The sequence below is a fragment of the Meriones unguiculatus genome, chromosome 4, assembly GCF_030254825.1.
Source record: "Meriones unguiculatus strain TT.TT164.6M chromosome 4, Bangor_MerUng_6.1, whole genome shotgun sequence".
Lineage (NCBI taxonomy): Eukaryota > Metazoa > Chordata > Mammalia > Rodentia > Muridae > Meriones > Meriones unguiculatus.
The window spans coordinates 100,489,560-100,510,499 of record NC_083352.1 but is presented as its reverse complement, the minus strand read 5'-3'; the positions used below and the strand labels follow the sequence as shown (position 1 = coordinate 100,510,499).

At 51.3% G+C, this 20,940-nt stretch overlaps 1 protein-coding gene across 18 annotated transcripts in view; it reads right to left on the bottom strand.

Annotated features, from left to right (window-relative positions):
• Positions 1 to 1,316: 1,316 nt before the first annotated feature.
• Fbrsl1 (fibrosin like 1) overlaps positions 1,317 to 20,940 on the bottom strand; it is an 81,615-nt gene continuing 61,991 nt past the window's right edge. For 4 of the 18 annotated variants that reach the window (XM_021644923.2, XM_060382638.1, XM_021644917.2 and 1 more), the window contains 13 exons: positions 20,507 to 20,831; positions 20,132 to 20,352; positions 19,642 to 19,710; positions 19,242 to 19,471; positions 18,541 to 18,591; positions 17,616 to 17,684; positions 17,499 to 17,528; positions 17,253 to 17,324; positions 15,680 to 15,809; positions 13,298 to 13,375; positions 13,003 to 13,086; positions 12,624 to 12,828; positions 1,317 to 3,415 (listed from right to left, as the gene is read on the bottom strand). In XM_021644923.2, coding sequence (XP_021500598.1) covers positions 2,572 to 3,415; positions 12,624 to 12,828; positions 13,003 to 13,086; positions 13,298 to 13,375; positions 15,680 to 15,809; positions 17,253 to 17,324; positions 17,499 to 17,528; positions 17,616 to 17,684; positions 18,541 to 18,591; positions 19,242 to 19,471; positions 19,642 to 19,710; positions 20,132 to 20,352; positions 20,507 to 20,831 — 2,408 coding nt within the window. In that variant the 3' untranslated portion in view covers positions 1,317 to 2,571. Of the gene's footprint in view, positions 3,416 to 12,623; positions 12,829 to 13,002; positions 13,087 to 13,297; positions 13,376 to 15,679; positions 15,810 to 17,252; positions 17,325 to 17,498; positions 17,529 to 17,615; positions 17,685 to 18,540; positions 18,592 to 19,241; positions 19,472 to 19,546; positions 19,711 to 20,131; positions 20,353 to 20,506; positions 20,832 to 20,940 lie in introns of all 18 variants that reach the window. The other 14 variants (XM_021644920.2, XM_060382640.1, XM_021644915.2 and 11 more) reach the window with 11 other exon arrangements.

The window sequence follows — 20,940 nt, the reverse complement described above, 5'->3', positions numbered from 1 at the left end:
CCTCTGCCTCTGCTGGGGATAAAGGTATGTGTGAGCACATCTGGCAACAAAGTATCTTCTTGATGCCCAGATATTCGAATCGCTCTAATGATGCAGATGAGGAAGGCAGATGAATCTTTGTGAGTTTGAGGCCAGCCTGGTCTACACAGAGAGGCCCAGTCTCAAAAAACCAAAAACAAAAGATAAGGAGGGGGAGGTAAAGCCTATTTAATCCAGGGTGCCCTGGGAGGAGGCAGATGGCTGAAAGACCCATGTACATCATGACTGTCATGGGAGCAGGGAACCTTCCCCTCTGCTCCCCATCCATAGCATCACTGTGCGCATGGTGCCTTCACTCCGGGGGTTGAGGGGCTGTGTGGTTGTAGGCCACTAAGACCCATGATCACTGCAGCCATAACTCTCTTCAAGAGCCCTCCAAGGTCTGACATTTCCTCACAGAAGGAGGGTCACTGATCTCCAATTCTAGGTGCTCCCTCTTGCACCTGATGGTCACCTGTATGTTACTCTGCCCTAGCTGAACACGGCCTAGTGTTTCAGGGAAGTGCTGGAGTAAAAAGGCTGGGGGGACTACAGGGCAAGGCCTACGTAGCTCTAAGTTGTTCTGGGTTCTCGTTCTTGTTGGGTTGAGATTTTCTGGTGGTTTTGCAGCTGCTTTCAGGGTCACCCGTGTTCTGTAAGCCCCGAACACTCACTGGTTCCCCAAGTTTGGCTTTGGTGGAATACTACTTTGGTTTGCCATTGGTGTCCTATCGCCCAGGCCTGCCACTCCGCCTGATTAAAACTCCACTTCCAAACCCAGGCCGGACACGGTGACAACCACACCAAGTCCGGTGTTTGGGCATGTCCTGAGCTTCATCTGTATGGGCGGGTGGCACTCCCCTGCGCAAAGGCGGAAGGAGACTGCTGGCCATTCTACGTTTTCCTTTACTGGACGAAGGGTTAACCTAATCTGTGTGGCGCTAAACAGTCAGGGTCAAATCCAGCCCCATGTGGTAACATGTTCCTGTGAACCGCGAGACAAGGGCAGGCTCTGTGCAGGAAGCAGCAAACTCTGCAACTATGGGCTGCCGTGGCCAGTGTGGTTAGGCTCCATGGGTCACCTGGGGATGAGTTCCATGCAGACAGGGAGGGGTGCTGCAGAAGTGCCAGGAAAGCACAGCCCTAAGGGAAACCAAGGGAGAGGTAAGCAGCAGGGGCTAATGCCAACCACGCATTGTCTCAGGATGTCCCCGAGGTACTCGGAAGCCCATCATTGCCCAGGAGGAATGCAGGCAGGGAGTTACCTGCCTCAGAGCCACACAAGACACGGGACCAGATTTCATCCAAATCAAGGCTGTATTTATCTCTCTGTGTTGATTGACATGAAACCCGACTTTAACCAGAGTCTACAGTGGAAACATTGGGCTGGAAGGAACTGAACACGGCAGAGAGTGGTGCTGAATGTTGACTCAGCACAAAAGCGGGTCAGGGAACCAAAAAGGACAAGCTGACAACACATGGAAAAGCTTGAGAGGGCATGAATGGGAAACCAAAGCCAGAGGAGGGATGAGAGGCTTAGTGGTGGTGGTGGGGAGGTGATACCCAGACAGATGAAGAGAACTAACCTTTTTCTTGTAACCAACTTTAGACCGGAGCTTGCAGGACACAGCTCCGGAGAACAATGCACTAACATATTAGCACGTGGGTGCGGTTTGTCACTGCGACTGGAGCCAGCCAGCCCCGAAGCCCACTGTGAGTCTAAGCAGACCCCAAAAGTGTGGCTCTCAGGGAGGTCCACCCACTCTGACAGAAGCTCAGATACCTTCTCCCCCTAGACATCCTGTCCTGCCTCCGAGGCTTGCATAGTTGAAGGATAGCTGCTGCAGTTAAACTGCTGAGTGTGTCCACAACCGACAGCCCGAGTGGGGTTTTGTGACCACACACACAAATAACCAGAGGGGTTTTAGAGACTTTAAAGACTGACTGTCCAGGTTAAGAATTTAATAAGTTTTATAATTATATCAACAGAGTATTTACATTTTTTTCCTAAAAAACAAACCAAAGAAATCCTCTTACACCTATGCATAATAGAATAAGGCAGAAAACCCAAAGTTTTGTACATTATTATTAATATTATTTTAATATATATCTGTAACTTCGGTTCTAAGTACCAAGGGAAGGCCAGAGCCGGGCCTGAGTGCGGAGCCTCACAGTGCGCTGGACAGAAAGACCATTTCTTTCCATAAATAACAAACCCTGGGGCTCAAATGGGATCTGAGAAGTGAAACTGCAAATCCCAACTAAAAATTCTTTTTTTTTCTTTTTTTGGTTCTTTAAAATGTCGTTAGAGCATAAAATTAAGAAAAATACAAAACCATTAAAAATGTTTGTCACTTGTGTGTGGGGAAAGGTACAAAGCTAAATTTTTCCCAGTGACCTAATCGCAAGCTCGGAAAATGAAGTCACCCCCAGAAAAAGCGAAAAGTCCTCCACTATGCAGGCTGCAGCGTGGTGTGGGCCGCGCTGCTCCGGGACTCGGGGAACTGTGCTCAGGTGCCAGGAATTTAAGTGAGTCAGTTCGTTCGGCCGGGACTACCGCGCCTCCACCTCGGGCGGGTTGCACGCCGGCGAGTAGTCGCGCGCCTCGCCAGGCCCGAGCGCCAGCGGCGTGGTCCTGGGGCGCGCCGGTGGCGTGGGGACCCCGCCGGCGGCCACCAGGGGCGGAGGCGCGCCGAGCGCGGCGGCTGCCGGCGGGGTCCGGGCCAGGAGCGCGCCGTGCAGCGCGCCGGAGGCCAGGCGCGGGTAGTGCATGGCCGGCAGCAGGGCAGCGTCCGAGTCGGGCCCGCGGGGGCGCTCCAGCTCCTCCCGGCGCACCTCCCGCAAGCGCTCGGGGCTGTAGGCGTGGGGCTCGCGGTCCCGGTAGGTGCGCTCGCAGAGTTCGAAGGGAGCGGGGCCGGCGGCGGGCAGCGGGGCAGGGAAGGGGCGGCGCGGCAGTTCCAAGCCCCGGTAGGTGTCGCACGGCGGATCCCACACGAGGCCCGAGGCGCCCAGGCCCAGGTTTGCGGCTGTGGAGTGCACGCCGACGCTGGTGAGTTCCGGCGTCTCGTCTTCCCTGCGTTCCTCCTTGACCTTTACGTCGCCCTGGGGCCGCTCAGGCGTCTGCTTCCCGGTCTCCCGACCTAGCAGGCCGGCCAGTCGCAGGCAGTCGCCCAGGGCTGCCTTGCAGTAGGGCGATGGAGGTCGCGCAGCTAGCTTGGCGCTGTCCTCTTTGCCGGGTGAGTGGCTCTCCTTGACGCGAGTCTCGGCCTCACGCTCTGCGAGGACCCCAGGACGGCCCAGCTCTCCGGGGCCCCGCGGCAGGAGGTTGCTGATGGGATGGCCCACTGGTGCTGCAGCAGAGCCGTGGCTCAAGAGGCGCGTCTTCTCCAGGACGTCCCTGGGAACAACAGGATAAAGCCATCAGCTACAGCAGCTGTCAAGTTCTTGTGACCTCAAGTTTCCTGCTGTGTGGAGCCTCTTTGAACCCAGGGTTCCTGGGCTTAGCCAGTGTTAGAAGCACCCTAGCTGTGAGCCCGCTGGTGACAGCTGGTTATTGGCTGGGTACTGCCCTGGGTGGACGCAGCAGGGCGAACTACCGGGGGGAGGGGTCCTCCCACATGGAGTGGGCAGTAAAGAAGCGCGGCTGCCCCCACTCTGGAATTCCCTGCTCAAAACCTAAGCAAGCACCGCCAACCTGAAAGTACAGGCCTCTAGTCCAGCTAAGGAAGAGGCTGAGACAGAACTTAGTCAAAGCTAGCCTGGGCAACTTACTCTGGGGCCCTTGAGGCACCTGTGGCAGGGATCCACTGTCATCACCCAGCCAGGAGAGGGCCCTGAAAACAGCCCTCCTCGCCCACCCTTTTCTGGCAGGGTCCCCAGCTGTGCCTGCAAGCCGGCTCTTCTCCCACATTGGCTCTTGGCATGAGGAAGTCAGGAGCGGCTCAGGACTTCTCACCTGAGTCTGTCACAAGGACCAACTGCTCTTGCTACACATCAAACGATGCTGATCCATGGGCATGGGGGCAGAAGAGAGCCCCAGGGCCTGACCAGGGCCCTCAGCACCCTAGAGGGTCGTGCCTGCTGCAGGACCTGCATGGATCAGACTAGATTTTGCCCCCAGTGGCCCTTCCACCTTCAGTGTCCTCAGTGATGGCAGTGGGCTGCAGCACAGGTATAGGCCTGAGGCCACCCTAAGTTCTGGTACTGGTGATCTATCTACGCCTTCACCTCATACACAGAGCGGCGCACCTGCTTTACACCCCGTAAGCGCTTTTCAACCATTACCTTAGTGGTATTAGGATCTGAAGACAGAGCCAGGCATGTATACTACTGCCCCAGGAGGATTTGGGGCCCCGTAGTCTCTTCCTCTCACCCCTTGCCCATCTTCCTGACACCTACCTCATCCAGAGCGTGGCTGCCCACCTGGCTTCCTCCCTGAAACCTCTGGGTCCCTGCAGCCTTTATCCTCATATGCAGTGCAAGCGCCATTCTGAGGGTTTATTGGTGTGTTACATAAACTCAGTTTGAGTGTTTCTGATCTGCCCTCATTTCTCTGTCTACTGACCTCTAGAGCAGAGGCCTTTGCCATTCCTCACACTAATACATCCAATATCCACACAATAAAGATCCCAGGTTCAAGCGCCCTCAACTGATACCCCAGGTCCTTCTGAACCCTGTCTTTGGCTTTGTGTGCCAGGTCACTGTACTTGGGGTGTCTGTCCTGGCCCCCAGTCACTTGTCCTCAGTCACTCTCTGGTTGTAGGTGACCACTGATTACCAGCAGTGCGCTTCGCACTTGCCTTGCCTAAAATGGGAGGCAAGGTTTCCATTCCTGCCATAAGGTAACTGTGAAGATGTTAATAAGCCTGTTCACTGAGCTCTGGATCAAACATAAATTGGCTTTCAAAGTCTCACATACTCGGAAAACTTCATAAGGCATCAGTTCTATAAGTCTCTTTTCTACCTGCACTCCTTCCATTCCCTTTATTTCTCCATGTCTGCATTTCAGGTTTTACCAGCTCAAACTGTTTTGTTTTCAGAGACCGTTTTCTCTGTGTAGATCTGGCTGTCCTGGAACTCACTATGTAGACCTGGCTGGTCTCCAATTAACAGAGATCTCCCTTCCTCTGCCTCCCCAGTACTGGGATTAAAAGCCTGTGCCACCATTCCCAGCCCATCAAACCTTATCCCCTAAATTCTCTCAGATGTTAATTTGATGAGCCGCTCTCCTAACAAGCTTTCTTCTATTCTGCCTCTCTACGCCGAAGGGGTGAACTGTAAAGCACGGATCTCTTTGTTGGAAAAGGTCCAATGAAGATCTGGGACCTCTTCCCTCCAGAGGGATCCCATAAAGGCTGTCCAGATTTAAAAGTTAGTTCTGGTCCATAAGGTTGCTGACAGTTTTAAACCATCCCAGGCATGCCACAAAAGAATTTTATCTGTTTTGGTGCCAAACAGGAACTGTTGGTCCCCTCCCTCCATCCTGAACAGGGCTGTTAAGATTCCTTAGGGAGACTGATGTTACTCTCCACCTGGAGACAAACATTGGTTTTGTTTTGTGGTTTTGGTTTTTCAAGACAGGCTTTCTCTCTGTGTAGCCTTGGCTATCTGGGACTCACTTTGTAGACTAGACTGACCTTGAACTTACAGAGATCGGATTGCCTCTGCCTCCCAGTGCTGGGATCAAAGGCATGCACCACCACACCAGGCCTAAGCTGTCTTCTTAAAGGGTGTAATGATGCACATTTGACCTGAGGGACGGTGGATCCTGCAGGGATTTGTGCCCTGGTGGGGGATGGGCTCACTTTACCATGGAGCTGAGCTCACCTTGAACAGAAATGTGGTTTGCTGCCATCTTAACTGGTGACCTCATTTAAGATGGAAGCAACCATATGACTTGGCCACCACCTTTGCTAATGATGTCATGAAGCAGGACAATGCCATGTGACCTTGCCAGCATCTTGGTGAATGTAACCACATGGCATCAACAAAAATAGCAACTCCAACAAAACTCCTTGGTATTAATGAGTCCTATGAAGATCAATGCACCCCTTTTATGATAAACTACAGAGGTAACTGATGAACCAGCCTGCCTCCATCTTGAGCTTGCAAGCCATCTTATAAAGACAAGCTAGGTTCATTTCTGTTTCTGATTAAATCTCTGTTGCTCAAAGATTGGGCTATGACCCACCTGTAACCTTAACTACAAATGGTTCTGTACTGTCTGTTCCAGGAAATGGAACCATCTTGCAGTCCTACCTTTGCTTCAGAGGGTTGTCAATGGCCACCTGCTGTCATGCTCTGCTCCTGAAATCTGCCTATTTTAGCAGCCAAACCACCCATTTGGAAACTACTTCTGAGCTATAAAGCCTTATCTTGCCTATGTCCAATGCTGACCTTGCGAACCCCACTTTAGGGGGAGGCTGCCTGTGTGTACCAATGAAAAAAAGGCTTGCTTTTTTCATTGGAAAAATGATGATTATTTGGGTCAGTTGTCTTTCTTACATCTTTGGGATTAACATCAGATGTTGCAGTCAACAAAGCTGGAAGGAGTTTGAGTTCTGAAAATTGATTTGACAACAGGCATGGAGATGCAGAATTTGGAATCCACCCTGCTGGTTTTTGTCTTGCTTTAGTTCAGTAGTTCTTCACTAGGAGCCCCCCACACCCCCTTTGGAAAGATAATATATATTCAGTGCCACTATATGTGATCTGTTTTTTTTTTTTTTAACACGGTGTTTTCGAGTTCCTTCTGAGATTTTGGACTTCGAAGTAGTCCCGAGACCGAAAGTCTATGGAAACTTGTTAAGTCGGATTGAATGCATTTTTGCATTATGATATGGCTGCAAGCCTGCAGGATGGGGCTGGAAATATGGTTGTTTGAATGAAAACCCATAGGCTCATAGGTGTGGCCTTGCTGGAGGAAGCTCATCACCGGGGATAAGCTTTGAGGTTTCAAAACCTAGTCTTGTATACCAGCCTTCCCACCCAACCCCCTTTTTACACCAAGACCGCGCTCGCTGCCACGATGACAATGGACTGACCCTCTGAAACTGTGAGCAAGCCGACAATTACATGCTTTCTTTTATAAGAGCTCCTGTGCCTGGAATCTCCAGGTCTGTCTGGTTTCCTCTGAGGAAAAAATGCTCCTTTCTCCCCTTCGATACTCTTTTGTTCCACGTGTATCTGCTTTTGCTTCTGCCTGATCTAATGATGTATTTGCTAAGGATCTCTATGTTAAGTTTCCCTTTCACAAAGAGGGTTATATAAAAAAACAATCCCAACAAACAGTAAGATTCACAATTTGGATTTATTAAAATATACCTTATATGTGATTATTAATACACAGCCTGCCTACATGGTTCTGGTTTGTCTTTTAATATCATGTACTTAGTGCCAAAATGACTCACAGGTTAAGTGCTCATGTAAGCTAAAGTTGTTAAACCTGACCCAACTTCATTATGTTCATAGTAAAACTAAAATTTTAAGAATCAAAATAATGATAAAAGACAAAAAATATATTTAATCAATGTGACCACATAGGTAAAACAAGCAGAGATGCTCAATGGCCATAAATACTTCCCAGGGACAAATAACATGCATTTCTAAATTTAAGATCTGCTTTTAAGGAAAACACACAGTGAAGATACCTCCTTAATCCTTGTCTCAGTTCTGATTCTATAGCATGGTCCCATTGCTTGATATAAATAACTTTAAGAGATGATCAGGCCGGGCGTGGTGACGCATGCCTGTAATCCCAGCACTCTGGGGAGCAGAGACAGGCAGATCCCTGTAAGTTTGAGGCCAGCCTGGTCTACAAAGTGAGTGTAGACAGGGAGCTCGGAGCCACACTATTCTTCAAGAGAACCAGACTTTAATTTCCAGCACTGGCATCAGGTAGCTCACAGCCAATCACCTGCGACTCCAGCTGCAGGGGACCTGCCACCTCTAGCCTCTAAGGGTGCCCACACTCACATGCACCCACACAGACACATCCACACATATTCTTAAAAACAACAAAAATCACCCAAAAATTATCAACAAGAAATGCTTCAGGACTGTCTCTGACATGAACTCTCTGGCTGGCTCTTTGATCACCTCCCCTAGGGTCAGATGGAAGGGGAGGAGGACCTCCCCAATCAGTGGACTTGGAGAGGGGCATGGCAAGAGAAGAGGGAAGGAGGGTGGGATTGGGAGGGGATGAGGGAGGGGGCTACAGTTGGGATACAAAGCGAATAAACTTGCAATTAATATAAAAATTAAAATTAAAAAAAGAAAGAAATGCTTCAAGAGATGACTTCTACTCCAGGGTGCATTTTCCTGTTGGACAACTGCCCTCCCTTTAGAGAGGAGTAACTATGTCTATGCTGTTAAATATGTTCTGTATATGAATGACTGCATATAAAATGCCAACATATAAAGGATATTTTTTACCACTACTACCTCTTTAAAACAAATGGTCAGGCCTTTGATCCCTGCACTTAGGAGGCAGGTAGATCTCTGAGTTTGAGGCCAGCCTGGTCTATGTAGAGTTTCAGGGCAGCCAAAACTACAACGAGAAATCCTGTCTTGAAAAAAAACAAAACAAAACAAAATCCAAAATAACCAATTCCTTCCCTCACCTTAGTATCTATCTCTTAGAATACAGGGTTTCTGTCCTGTTGCCATCTTCATGCCTTTGCTGTGCTGGCCTATGACAGTCATAGTGGGACTTGTACTTCACAAGTCCTTCACAGAAAGAAGTGAGAAACAGGCCATCTGTGGTAGTTCAAATAAGAATGGCTCCCATAGGCTCATATGTTTGAATGCTTGGTCCCCAGTTGGTGGAGCTATTTGGGAAGGGTGAGCAGGTGTGGCCTTGTAGGAGGAGGTATGTCACAGGAGGTGGCCTTTGGGGTTTCAAAGCCCACACCAGGCCCAGTCTTGGACTCTCTGCTTGCTACTTGCTGATCAGGTGTAGTTCTCAGCTACTGCTCCAGCACCATGCCTACCTGCTGCCACGCTCCCGGCTAAAATAACAGACTAAACCCCTGAACAGTTTAGCAAGCCCTCAAATGTTTTCTTTTATAAGTTGTCTTGGTGCTTCAGCACAGCAATAGAATAGTACCACCCCAGCCAATTTTATGTAGACAAAGGATGGGGGATCCATCTATGTGCCTATTTAAAAAAAAAAAAGCCTCATACATACTGAGTGAAGATCTTTTAGGGTGATTGCTTCTGGGTCCCCACACTCCCGTCAGCAAGCCCAATAAACTCATTAGTTTTCCGGGGTGAACTTTGATGACATTGAAGTTTAGTTTGTCATTAGGAACTTATAAGGAAGGGATAGACATTGCTCAGTCTCCCCCCTTCTCCAGGGAAAAAATTCTCATAACAGATAGGAAATTTATTTGTTAATGCTATTATGTCTCATAATATTAAGAAAAAAACGTTAGCAGGATATAAGGATGAAAATTGTTTTATTATTATATATAAAGGCCAAGATGTCTGATGTTTCCAGAATGGAAAAGCCAACTAGAGAGCTTCTGTAAGTTATGAAGGTCTGAGTAAGGTATTTAAGGTATAGAGAGGATGACATTTAGAGATAAAATATATGATATTAAAGTTTCTAAGGTCAAAGATCAACAATTACAAAGAGTAATTAAAAAGTATGTCTAATCAGATAATTGAAAATGTCTGACTTTGTGAAGCACAGTGGTGCATGCCTGTAATGCCAGCACTCAGGGAGGCAGAGGCAGGTAGATCTCTGTGAGTTCGAGGCCAGCCTGGTCTACAAAGTGAGTCCAGGACAGCCAAGGCTACACAAGGAAACCCTGTCTTAAAAAAAAAAAAACCCAAACAAAAACAAACAAACAAAAAAATAAATAAAAATAAAAACAAAGGTGTAAGTGATCTTCTGGGTATTCAATAACCGTATTTGGAGGCATATACTAATTCAGCCAGAGGGGCTGAAAGGAAGAATATTCCTCCCTCCTTGTCCTTCAAGGTCAGCTAGGTCCTAGGGTTCTTATGGAACATCCCTTGAAATGTTCTGTAACCATAGGGAGTCCCCTTCTTTTTTGTTCAGGGAGGCCATCTGGTATACTCTAACCAGAGTCCAGTCTGCAAAGAGGAGCAACACAGAGGAAAGATTTCCTCCGTACTTCTGAGTGAAACAATGGTGAAGCAAGGCCTTTGACCCATCTTCACACGATGGACGAACCAGTGAAAGAAAGACTAGAGGACTCTGAGGTCCCTCCCCTGCCCAAATGACCCCGAGGACTGGACCCTCAATTGGCCCTCACAGTACAAAAACAAAAATTAATTCTGGCTACCTGTATGGTCTTAAACGCCCAGCAGGAAAGTACGGCCAGAATTAAAACAATCAGTGTGTTTCTTTCAGTTATGGGATTGCAGTCCTCAGAGATTATACTTAACCACATGAAATGTTACCTGGAGAACTATTTCTTACTAACAGCTCTCTTCCTGATATAGATACCACACAGATACAGGACAAGACCTTACTTAAGTGTGGCAGTGTCTAGCCATAGCTAAGAAAAACAGGCCTATTATGGTGACAATTTTAGAATTCTGGTTTCTTTTTCTTTTTTTAAAGATTTATTTATTTATTATGTATACAATGCTCTCCCTGCATCTTGTTATAGATGGTTGTGAGCCACCATGCGGTTGCTGGGAGTTGAACTCAGGACCTCTGGAAGAGCAGTAAGTGCTCTTAACCTCTGAGCCATCTCTCCAGTGCCCCTTCTGGTTTCTTCAAAAACAGAGAAATGTTATTGTTTTAATCCCAGGTGTGGGGATATGGACTGTCCAAAGCAGCTACAAATTGCCTCATGCTGTAGCAGAGGCGTATCTTTGCCAGCTGAAGATTTGTGTGACGTCTGGAATTCTGGGAACTTTTCAGCCCCGAGAGGTGGGGTTGGTGGATGTTGGTCATTCAGGGGGGTTGTTTGCAGATTTGTTAGCGGTCATGCTCAAATAAGAAACAAGAAGAAAGAAATCAGATTCAGGGATCTTTCTGTCTCCTATCCAGTGATGGTGATGGGGGGCAGGGGGGAGAGGCGATAAACAGTGGAAAAAACAATCCACAAAGTAGCAAAGACCAGTTACAGCTTATCTTCTTAATTACTGAGGTCAAACCTAAAATGTGTATTTACTGCCAACTATAAAACACTGAGCTGTGATGTGTCTTTCTGTACACTAGCTACCTGATTAAAGGAGGCTGTCAGATACTCTTGTCATCCGACCTAAAGGTTCGGGAAATTATTCACAATACCCAGTGGTGCCTTTGGGACACTGCTAGACAATCCTATAAAAGGGACCCAATAAATTGTCAATTGTTACTGACTTTAATTAACCTCTCCTACAAACTCTCCAAGTGCTTGTTCCTTAAGCAGGAATCTGAGTCTGGTGCAGTAGGCAGCTGATTACACAGATAGCCTCCCACAGGGCTCTGGTACACGATTCAGACTAAACAAAACCCACGTTAACATTTTTCCTCATTAACCTTGTCTCTTAATGTTCCCCACAAAGGTTGTAATAAAGATCTGATGGCCGATTCTGAACTTATGCTGGCCAATGACAAATGTCTAAAGCTCTTCCACAAAACTAGTGGCCTCACGTCTTTTAATTGACTACAGTGACAAAAAGCACCAGTCTTGCTAACACCTAAAGCCTGCCAAGAGTTCTTTAGATGGTTTTCTTGCCTGCTCTCTCCCTCTAACAACGGCAAAACTTCCCAACCATTTTAACTATACTCTGAGCGAGAATCATGCAGTCCTAACAGCCTCATTCTTTTTTATGTTACAGATGCTGCCTCCCTCACAGAACACATTCCAAGGATGCATGCTGTCACCAAATGGATGTCTTACATCACCTATTTAGGTTTCATTGTTGGCCCTTGGATTGACCCTTCTCCGAGGCACTTGTAACTGCTTTTACATTGCTCCTGTTGCCAGCTATGAAGCAGCTATGTGGTCTGTGGCCCCAAGCAGTCAGATAACCTCTAAAAAGGGACTAATGGGCCAGCCAACACATCCTTCTCGCTTTTCTGGACATTTTTCCTTTAAGAACTCAGAACTAAAAGGCTGGACTGAGGGCTTTTTTTCACATGAATTAACTTCCCTGTCTGGCCAGCTCTCATAAACCTTAAAGAAATTTCAGATCAACACAGACTAGATTCTTAGGTAGCCAAAATTAAAGGGGGTATGTTGTTCACCACATGTTATTGCGGTCTGGGATGAAGGATTAATGACCTGAAAGTCTCAGGTGAGCCGAGAAACTCCAGACAGGTAGGTTGACATACTGAGAACGCCTGCAGGCAGTTAGAAGCGGGGAAGCTCCTGACAACCTTTGCTGATATTTACAGCTGTGAAACTGAAAGGGCACAGATCTGTAGATTTTATCTTCCACCCTAACGTTGCCTTTTCTGCCCCATAACACTTCCAAGCCCCCCTCACCTGGGTGCAGTCTCCACTTCCAGTCTGCTTCTATAGAGGTAAGTCTCCCCTTTCATTTTCATGTCAGAGCTTTGGTCCATCCTGATCTAACAGACTGGACGGGTGAGAAACCAAAGTGGGTAGGGAGGTCTCAGGGCCAGATGAACTCACCGCTCCTGCTCTTCCTGGCCCTTGTCAGGCTCTCGGTCGTGGTTGGTCAGGGCTGAGAGGCGCTCCGTATCCACTGGTTTGGGCCACGGGGGTGGGGTGGGAAAGGAAGGTGGCACTCGGTGCAGTCGGTTCCAGGCATCATGGGGGCTGGGCAGGCCGAGCAAAGCTGTGCCCTCCTTGGGTGCAAAGATGCTGCCCCCTGGTGCTAAAGTGGGAGATGAAGACAGAGGGCCAGGAGTGTGAGCTGGGCAAGATGCCCCTCAACACCGCATCGCCCAATTCTAAGAGGCTGTGAGAAGCCTTAGCCTAGAGGGAGGGTCAGGGTGCAGGACAGACAGGAGGGTGAGGGGCTGTAGAATGGATGTGGCCAGTCACTCACTCAGTGCATGGCTGCCCAAGCCTCCAAAAGCGTGGTTGCCCAGGCTCCCCAGGCCTCCAAAAGTGCTGGATCTGCTGAAGGGGTCTGCAGGGGTGAGGAGAGGGCAAGAAGGGATCAGGAATCTATATAAGTCTTCTACCGTGCCCCAGACCGATAGGATGGCATAGGAACTTTTAGTCTGGGCAGGTGCCACCCGTACTGATCTGAAAGGTTGTGGGACCTCCTTCCCACCCACTCACACCTCTCTAGCCTCAGAGTCTGTGGAAGATAGCACCCAGGCTTCTGGGCCACCTACCTGTCAAATGACCAGTGGGCAGGAAGCTGCCATGAGGAGCTGAGGGTCCAAATGGGTTGGCAGTTGGATGAGTGGCACCTGGGTGGATGGTAGCCAGTTTGACAGAGCCACCAGACCTGGGACCTCCTTCCTCTAGTGGTGGGTCGCAGGTGGGGCACCCGAGTTTACTCTGGGAGCCTCTATCCCAGTCTCTACTCTCTACATTACTGTGCAGGTATACATTTAGATCATGAGGCTGGAGTTCAGATTGTTCCTCACGTCTTGGGGTCCCAAGATGGGCAGGGGCAGTGGTAGAGCTCCCCCAGAGGAAAAAGCCAAGATGTGAACAAAAACAGAGAAGGAAGGCCCAGGTAAGTGAACCATAAAGGGACTGATCCCCAAGCTAGTTACCCCAGGGTTTAAAACTGGAGTGAAAAATGACCCTGCCTACACAACGGAGGCAGGTGGTCTTTGATCCAGTCATCCATGGATGTCCCAGAACACAGGGCTCAGGCCACACGGGTCATCTTGGTACCTGTCTTGGCATCTCCAACAACCAAACCCCGGGGCCCCCAGAATCAAGTGTGGAGGGCAGCAGTGGGCACTGTTGAAGAGGCTGACTAGGAGAGCAGCACTACTCTCTGTCAGGAGCCCATTATGCACAGGGCAGGAGGCGGGGCACACATTCTAAGAGGTGGCGACTCCCCACTGTGGATGGATACGGGTGGACTTAGCACTCTAGGGATCAGAGCTTTTGGTCTGAGGCTCTAACAAGAAAATCAACCCATCTTTTCACATGGACATAGAGATCAGCCCACTCAAAGCGATAGAAATCCACTTTATCAAGGCCAAAGGTACAGTATGGAAGATGAGCAGAATTTTAAGTGTTGGGGGAGAGGCTGAACTCTAACCCTAAGCTCCCAACTCAGCTAGAAAATGGACAACAAAGAAATAAAGGCCAAGGAAGTACAGACACCAGAGAGATCTTTGCAAAATTTTAATGAAGCAGGCCATTCTCTGGCAAAGATTAGTGAAGGGAAAGAGATGCAGGGATAGGCAATGAGTTACGTCAGTCTCTGAAAAGAGACAGAGCCAACGATTAGTTACTGTCACTTAGAGGGTTTCCACAGTGTTCCACAGGGCATTAAGGGTTAAGTGCCCCTGCATTGCTTAGGAGAACGTGTGGTTCAAAACAGTAACATACACCAGAAAGGAGTGATTGTTCTTCCTGTTTACTCTCAACTCAACCCCCCAGTAAAGATATCCAACGTCTGGTGGACACTAGGAAGGTTTAAGAAGCCGGAGAAGTTGGGAAATGAGGAGAAGGCAGTGGTCATCAAGATAGGGACTGAAGGATGGAGGAGAGGCCAGCTGCTGAACATGATAACCTGGCAGGGCACTAAGGGCATGTCCTCAGGCTCAGGCCAGGCTGTAAGCCTTCAGGAACACCTCTGCTTTAAAAGTCTACACCTGAGGTGGTCACAGTACAGAGGCCACCAGGATGCCAAAGCCAGAGATGGGGAAAAGCCACCACACTGTGAGGCCAGTTCTGGGTGGCTAGCCAGCTCTGCCATCCTAACATATTAAAAAAGGTGAAAACATACTTGCCCTCATCCACCTACAAGTGGGCACCTAGTGGGAGGAGGATGAAGAAGATTAGGGTGGCTGGAGATCTGAGGTGACAGCCCTGAGACCTGTGTGTGGAGGAAAAGGGATCTTGCAGAGGGAAAGACATACAGCAGTCGTGTGTGTCCGAGTGTACATGTGTGCTTGCACACAAGGTGCAACAGCATTCTCAGAGAGGCTCTAGACTTGTCTCTGCCAGTATCTGGGTTCAGATTTTGAGTCTGGGGAAGTTCCTTCTGTGCTCTTAACTGAAATGTAGCACACACTTTGTCTAGACTTCATTCAGGTAGCTTCATGCTGGGTCTCTCTTTCCTGGGATTTGGATATGTCAGATAGGTAGCCCCAAGAAACCCCGGGCATCAAGGGGCTTCCGGGGCTGAGAGTACACAACTGAGACTGCCATGGGCCTAGGAAGTGGGACAGAGAGTGTTGTGAACAGTCTCCTGCATGTGGGAACAAACCAGATACTGTCCTGGGCGTGCAGAGCTAAAGAAGATGCGGTCCCAAGGATGAGGGGTGCCAGGATGAGGAGGGGCCAGGCCACCAAGCATCAGGAAATGTGAGACAGAGGCCTAGGTGATACTCAGAGGTCACGGCCTTGAGTAACTAGCACCAGGGTTCCAGGATACAAGGGCTGGGAAGTTGGGGACCTGGGCTGGGACCAGCAGTACAAAGAACACTGCAAGGGCCCTGGGAAAGCCTCTCACTTCCCATACTGGACAAGACAGATGTTTTGGCCCCGCCCACATCCTCGATCCCAGCTACCCTTGGTCTCACCTGTGCTGGAGAAGAGGGGCCGGGCCAGGTCCTGTGGGTAGTGGAACCCAGAGAACATGCCTGGGGCGGGGGGCCGGCTGAACAGGTCCAGCTTTGTACCAACCTCCAGCTTGTGGGGGTCCAGCTGCATCTGCAGGGGGACAGAGTATGTGCCAGGGCTGTGTACAGGGGCTCCGCTATTGCCCCAGGTAGAGCCTGGACTGTACAGGGACCACACTGGAGGTGCCTCCTTAGGGGCTGCCGATGCTCTGGCAGGTAAGGGGAAGGAACAGCAGTTGTAGTGGGCTTCATCTGGGACATATAGAATGCACGGAGTCACAACGACACACTCCACTTTTGTACCACAACTTTCAATCAGTGTAGTCTTTATAACATAGCATATCTGCACATTTCATTTCACAGAAAATATCCTCATTTAGATTTCACGAAGTTCAGCTGGAAAAGCATATCCACAGGCGTAAGATGTTCCATGTGTGCTTGTTTTCCAATGATGCAAGACAGGTTAACCCTACAGCAAGGAGGTGGCTCAGGAGGTCATGCCTCCTGCCACCAGGCTTGAGGACCCACATGGTAGAGAGCCAGCTCCTTCAAGTTGTCCTCTGACCCCCACATGCATGCCACGGCACACATGTACTGGGGGTGCAGGTGCACAGATGCACACACATACACACAAATATACAAATGAAATCCCAAAACCATGACTTTATTGAAATTACGCAGACCTGAGATGCCTGTTCTCCTTTGTGCTGGCTATTCCTTGAAGGATAGAGCTCTGTGGCCAGAGGCTGAACTGAGTGTGGCTCTAGGGACCACAAGGGCACAATTACTGTCCTCTACCCTTAGCTGTATGACCTGCCCTGATACACCTTGTTATGGCCAGCATTTGGGGCTCACATTCCTCCCACTGCCTAAAGCACGTTACTCTCATCTCCTGCACCGTGTATGTCTCCGTGTGTTTGTGTGTGTGTGGTGTGTTTGCACATCACTGTGTTGGAGTGCTCGGTGGTGGATAGTACCGGCAAGTGCGAGGCAGGTAGAGCCTGTATGTTTGTGGCTGCCTATCCAACCAGGATCCTAAGTTACCTCAGCTCAGTGAGAACCAAGCCCTCATTTCCCAAGATATTACCAGGGATCACTCAGGAGTCACTGCAGTCCTGGAAATCTACACTGTAAGCACCCACCCACCTCCACCTAAGTGTGTGCACTGGAATATTAACAGCGCTCTCTCGCGCATCCCTTTCTGTTAACTTCTTTAAGGCCTTCTAGGAGATTGACAACTACACACAAAGCTGCCGTGCATCATGGGTCACGCCTGTACTGCAGACTGTCCTGACTTGCCGTGAAGACACTCTCCCACTCCCAGCTCCACCAATCACCTGCTTACGGGACACCTGTGCACATGCAAGTGGCCCTTATCCCTGCTCTGCACTGTCTTCCCAACCCAGGCTCTTCCATCAGTGCTCCTAACTGCAACCTTGGAGCTGGCCAGAGCCTCTCATCACACACCCTAGAGTCCTCCCAAATGGCCCCAACAGGGAGGCCCTGACAGTGCACCCGCCTGGCCCGGCCTCACCTTCATCTTCTGCTGCTGGTGGTAGATCTGCCAGGCGATCTGCACGTGTACCGCACACCACTTCCCTGGTTTCTGTGGCAGGACCGGGATGTGCTCAGAGAGCCCAGCGCCTCTTCCCAGGCCTCACCTTCCCCAGATTCCTACCATCAGGACCACCCCGAGGCCACCCAGGAGAGAACCGGAGTCCTTCCCAGCCACAGCCCTGGGTGTGCTTCCAATTCCTCTTCCCAGCATGCACTCACTCACCCTGACTGCTGTCCGGTAAGGATCAGACACCTGTGGTGAACAGGAGAAATGATCATGTCCAGGCTCTATGGGAACACGGGGTTGGGAGAGACAGCACGGGTAACTGCTGGCACCTACCCCAGGGGCTTTCTGCAGGAAAGTGTGAACTGCACTGGCCCGGCCCGTTATCTCGACTGAGTTTGAAGTCTGAAGGTACAGGCAGAGAGGGAGAGAGAGCATGAGTGACCCATGTGCTGAGGAAGGAGGAAGCAGGCCTCAGGAGGCCCAAGTTCGGGGCTGGACTGTGCCTTGGCCTGCTGGTGGGGCCGTGGATACTATTACCGCAGTCCCATTCACAGGACCACCCCCTCTTCAGTCCGAAGGACTTGCCAAGGCAGGAAGACTGGCTCATGACCTCACCGAGGAGAATGAATTGCCCCACTGTGAGAGGCACCTACACACCAGGGCTAACACAGTACTTAGGGGAGGGAGCAAGCCCAGTCCCTAGCCCTGGAGACTTGGGGAGCTGCTGAATGGTAGGCTTATGAGACAGGGCCACATTCTCTGTTTGGAGGGAGAGGCCATGGAAACTCTCCTGCTCAGCTCCTGGCTTTTCCACTCCTTCCCTCCTGGGCAACGTGATGAGTTTAGATGCCATGTCAGTTGGTCAACTCCTGCACTGCTCAGTAGCAGGCTTTCTGATTGCAAACAGGCCCCAACCAGCAGGGGCCACTTACACTAAGGCCCAACTGCAAAAAGAATTGGAGCTACTTTGTAGCACTGCCCCATGCCACAGACCCACCCACCTGCCAAGAGCAGCTGAAAAGCGCCCTGAAGGGACCCAAAGGGGTGCTCAAGCAGGGTGGGCAGCCCAGGGCCTGTGGGAGGGAAGGGCAGGAAGAGCTGCAAGAGAGGCAGAGTTCTGGGCTGTGGGCCCCACAGGGTGGAGGGGCCTTGAACACTGCTTCTACCTCCCTTAGCATCCAGAAGGAGGCACAGACAAATCTTTAGCTTCCCCGTACCCCAAGCAGGCAGTAATCTGGGCCTGAGCATAGGGACTCACGTTGGAATGTCGGAAGTAGGGGCTGTCCAGCTTGGGCGAGAACTTGTCAAACTGCAAGGGAAGAAGGCAAAGGTAAGACTTCCTATACAGGCCTAATGCCCTCCAGTGGCCCAGAACCCACCCACAGCTGGGCTGGCAGTGACCAGGATGGCTACTGCTGTCTGAAGCAGGTGGCCTGGTGTGTCACCTGGCTCCCTGAGAGCACTGCCCTGGCCCTGTGGGGCCTGGGCTCCTGGGTCAAAGAGGTTTGCGTGTACCAAGCTGAGGCTCTGGGTAGGGCGGCAGGCATGAAGCCCTGGCTGGGCAGGTAAAATGGGAGAGCTATGAAAACCCCAGGCTGCTTACAGAGAGAGAAAGTGCTGCACACGACAGGGTGGACATGGACAAAGGGACACACAAGAAGACTGCAATGGCCTGGTCCTTGTACACTAGCCCTGTCTAGGCTCAAGAACTGCTGTCAAGCTAAGACCCAGCACTGGTCCTGGCCCAGGCCCTGGCAAAAAGAGACCAGGGGTGGGAGACCGGCTTCAGGCTCACAGTCCAGTACCCAGCATGGCAGTGGAGTAGGGTCTACACACACGAGCAGGAGACGGCAGGCCACCTGCTCAAGGCCTGTGTGCATGGGAGTGAGTGAATGTCTGTGTGAGAAGTCTGTCCCACCCAGCCCGCCCAGCCAGCAGCCAGCACTCTGGCCTACGCACCGGCGAGGGTGCGGTGGGCAGCATGAGCGGCGTCGGGGGCAGCCCCGAGAAGGGGGCGAATGTGTGTTGGTGCTGGTGTGTGTGCTGGTGTGTGTGCTGGTGTGTGTGCTGATGCGTGTGCTGGTGGAACTCGGCCCGCAGCAGAGCTCCCGGGCCCAGGGAGGCGCCAGGCCGCTCCGCGTTCTGCACCAGAAACCGCGTGTTCAGCTCTTGCCTGAGCAGTTCGTGATCTACAAGAGAAAAAGAGAGAGAGACGGAGAGGCACGTCGGCCGTGGGCTCCCAGCGGGGCGAGGCGGATAGTCACCTGGCACTCCCGGGGTCGGCAGGCCAAGCCGTGGTGGCCACTCGCTACGTGTGGGCCCAGGGGTGGAGGTAAGAGAGGAGCCTGTGACCAAGTACCAATCAGAATCCCCGAATGAGGCTGGCAATACATGATTGGCTGGTTGAATGAGATCAACAGGCTGGCATCTAGAGGCAAGGAGAGAAGTCTGTGAGCCCTGTCCAGTGTGTGGCCCACAGCCTCATGTTCCTAGGTCAGGGCTGGGACATGTACTGGTCCCCAGCCGGACTTCCTTTTTCCCTGCTTGATGGTTGGCTGACTCAGCTCAAAAATCCTTCAAAGATTTAAATTTAGTGACGGTTCCGGCCAGAGTTAAGAGGGACCTGAGCCCCACTCCGGGTCTTCTGGAGTTTGGGAACGGCAAAGGCAGAGGAAGACAATGCAGGAGCTGCCTGCCTGAGCAGGGTTCTTACGAGCATGACCTGTGAGTCCTCTAAGACCCAACGGCCGGGGAAGGTCCAGCCCATGAGCCTCCCAGGATCTTCACCTCTTCCTCCTGCTCCAGGGCCCCATAAAGGTTGAGCATGCACCCCTGGGTAGAACACCTACCGGCGGGGTGTCCTGGGATGACCAGGCTGCTGGCGGGTAACGCCGGGGGCGGGGGCAGTGTTGGGGGGGCAGCGAACATTGCCGCGGTGTGGTGCTGGTGCTGCGCCTGGGACCTGAGCGCCAGGTGTGAGGTAGACAGGTGGGGGCCAGGGCCGTGTGGTGACAGTGTCACGTGCTTTGCCAGGCCCAGAGGGGTGCCGCTGACCGTGCTGCTGCTCCTGCTGCAGGACACAGGGCTGAGTGGCATCCTTTCTCTCAGAACCTGGATGTCCCATAGCCACACTCCCTTTCCAAGGCCAGCGGCACCTCCCTCAGCCCTGAGGTGGGAAGGAAGCCACAGCCCCACCCCAGGACATGGCCTTACCCACTCCCCACCTGAGGCTGTGCAGGTGCAGGCTGTTGGGCACCGTCTGGCCAGGGCCAGGGCCAGGGCCCACGAAGGCGCCCAAGGACAGAGGCACGTGTGTCGAGAGTGAGCCGCGATGCTGCGGGGTAAGCTGTGGCTGTGGGACGTGGTGAGGTACGATGGGGGCTTCCCTCTTCACCAGAGGGCTGGCCCCAGCTCCTGGTGGAGGTCCTGAGGGCGCCGGTGTTGTGGCAGGCAGGAAAGACTCCGTGCTGAGCTCGCTGCTGCGCTCCAGGCCCGACACCTTGGGCACTGCCCCCGTCTTGGCCTCTGACTTCTCACCTACCCCAGAGCCTGCAGAGAAAAGGGCGGGTGTACAGTTGGGGCTGGCCCTATGTGCCACTGCTTTTGGCACAGTGCTAAGGGTCCTGCAATGACCCCGACATCTAATGGGAAGCATGAA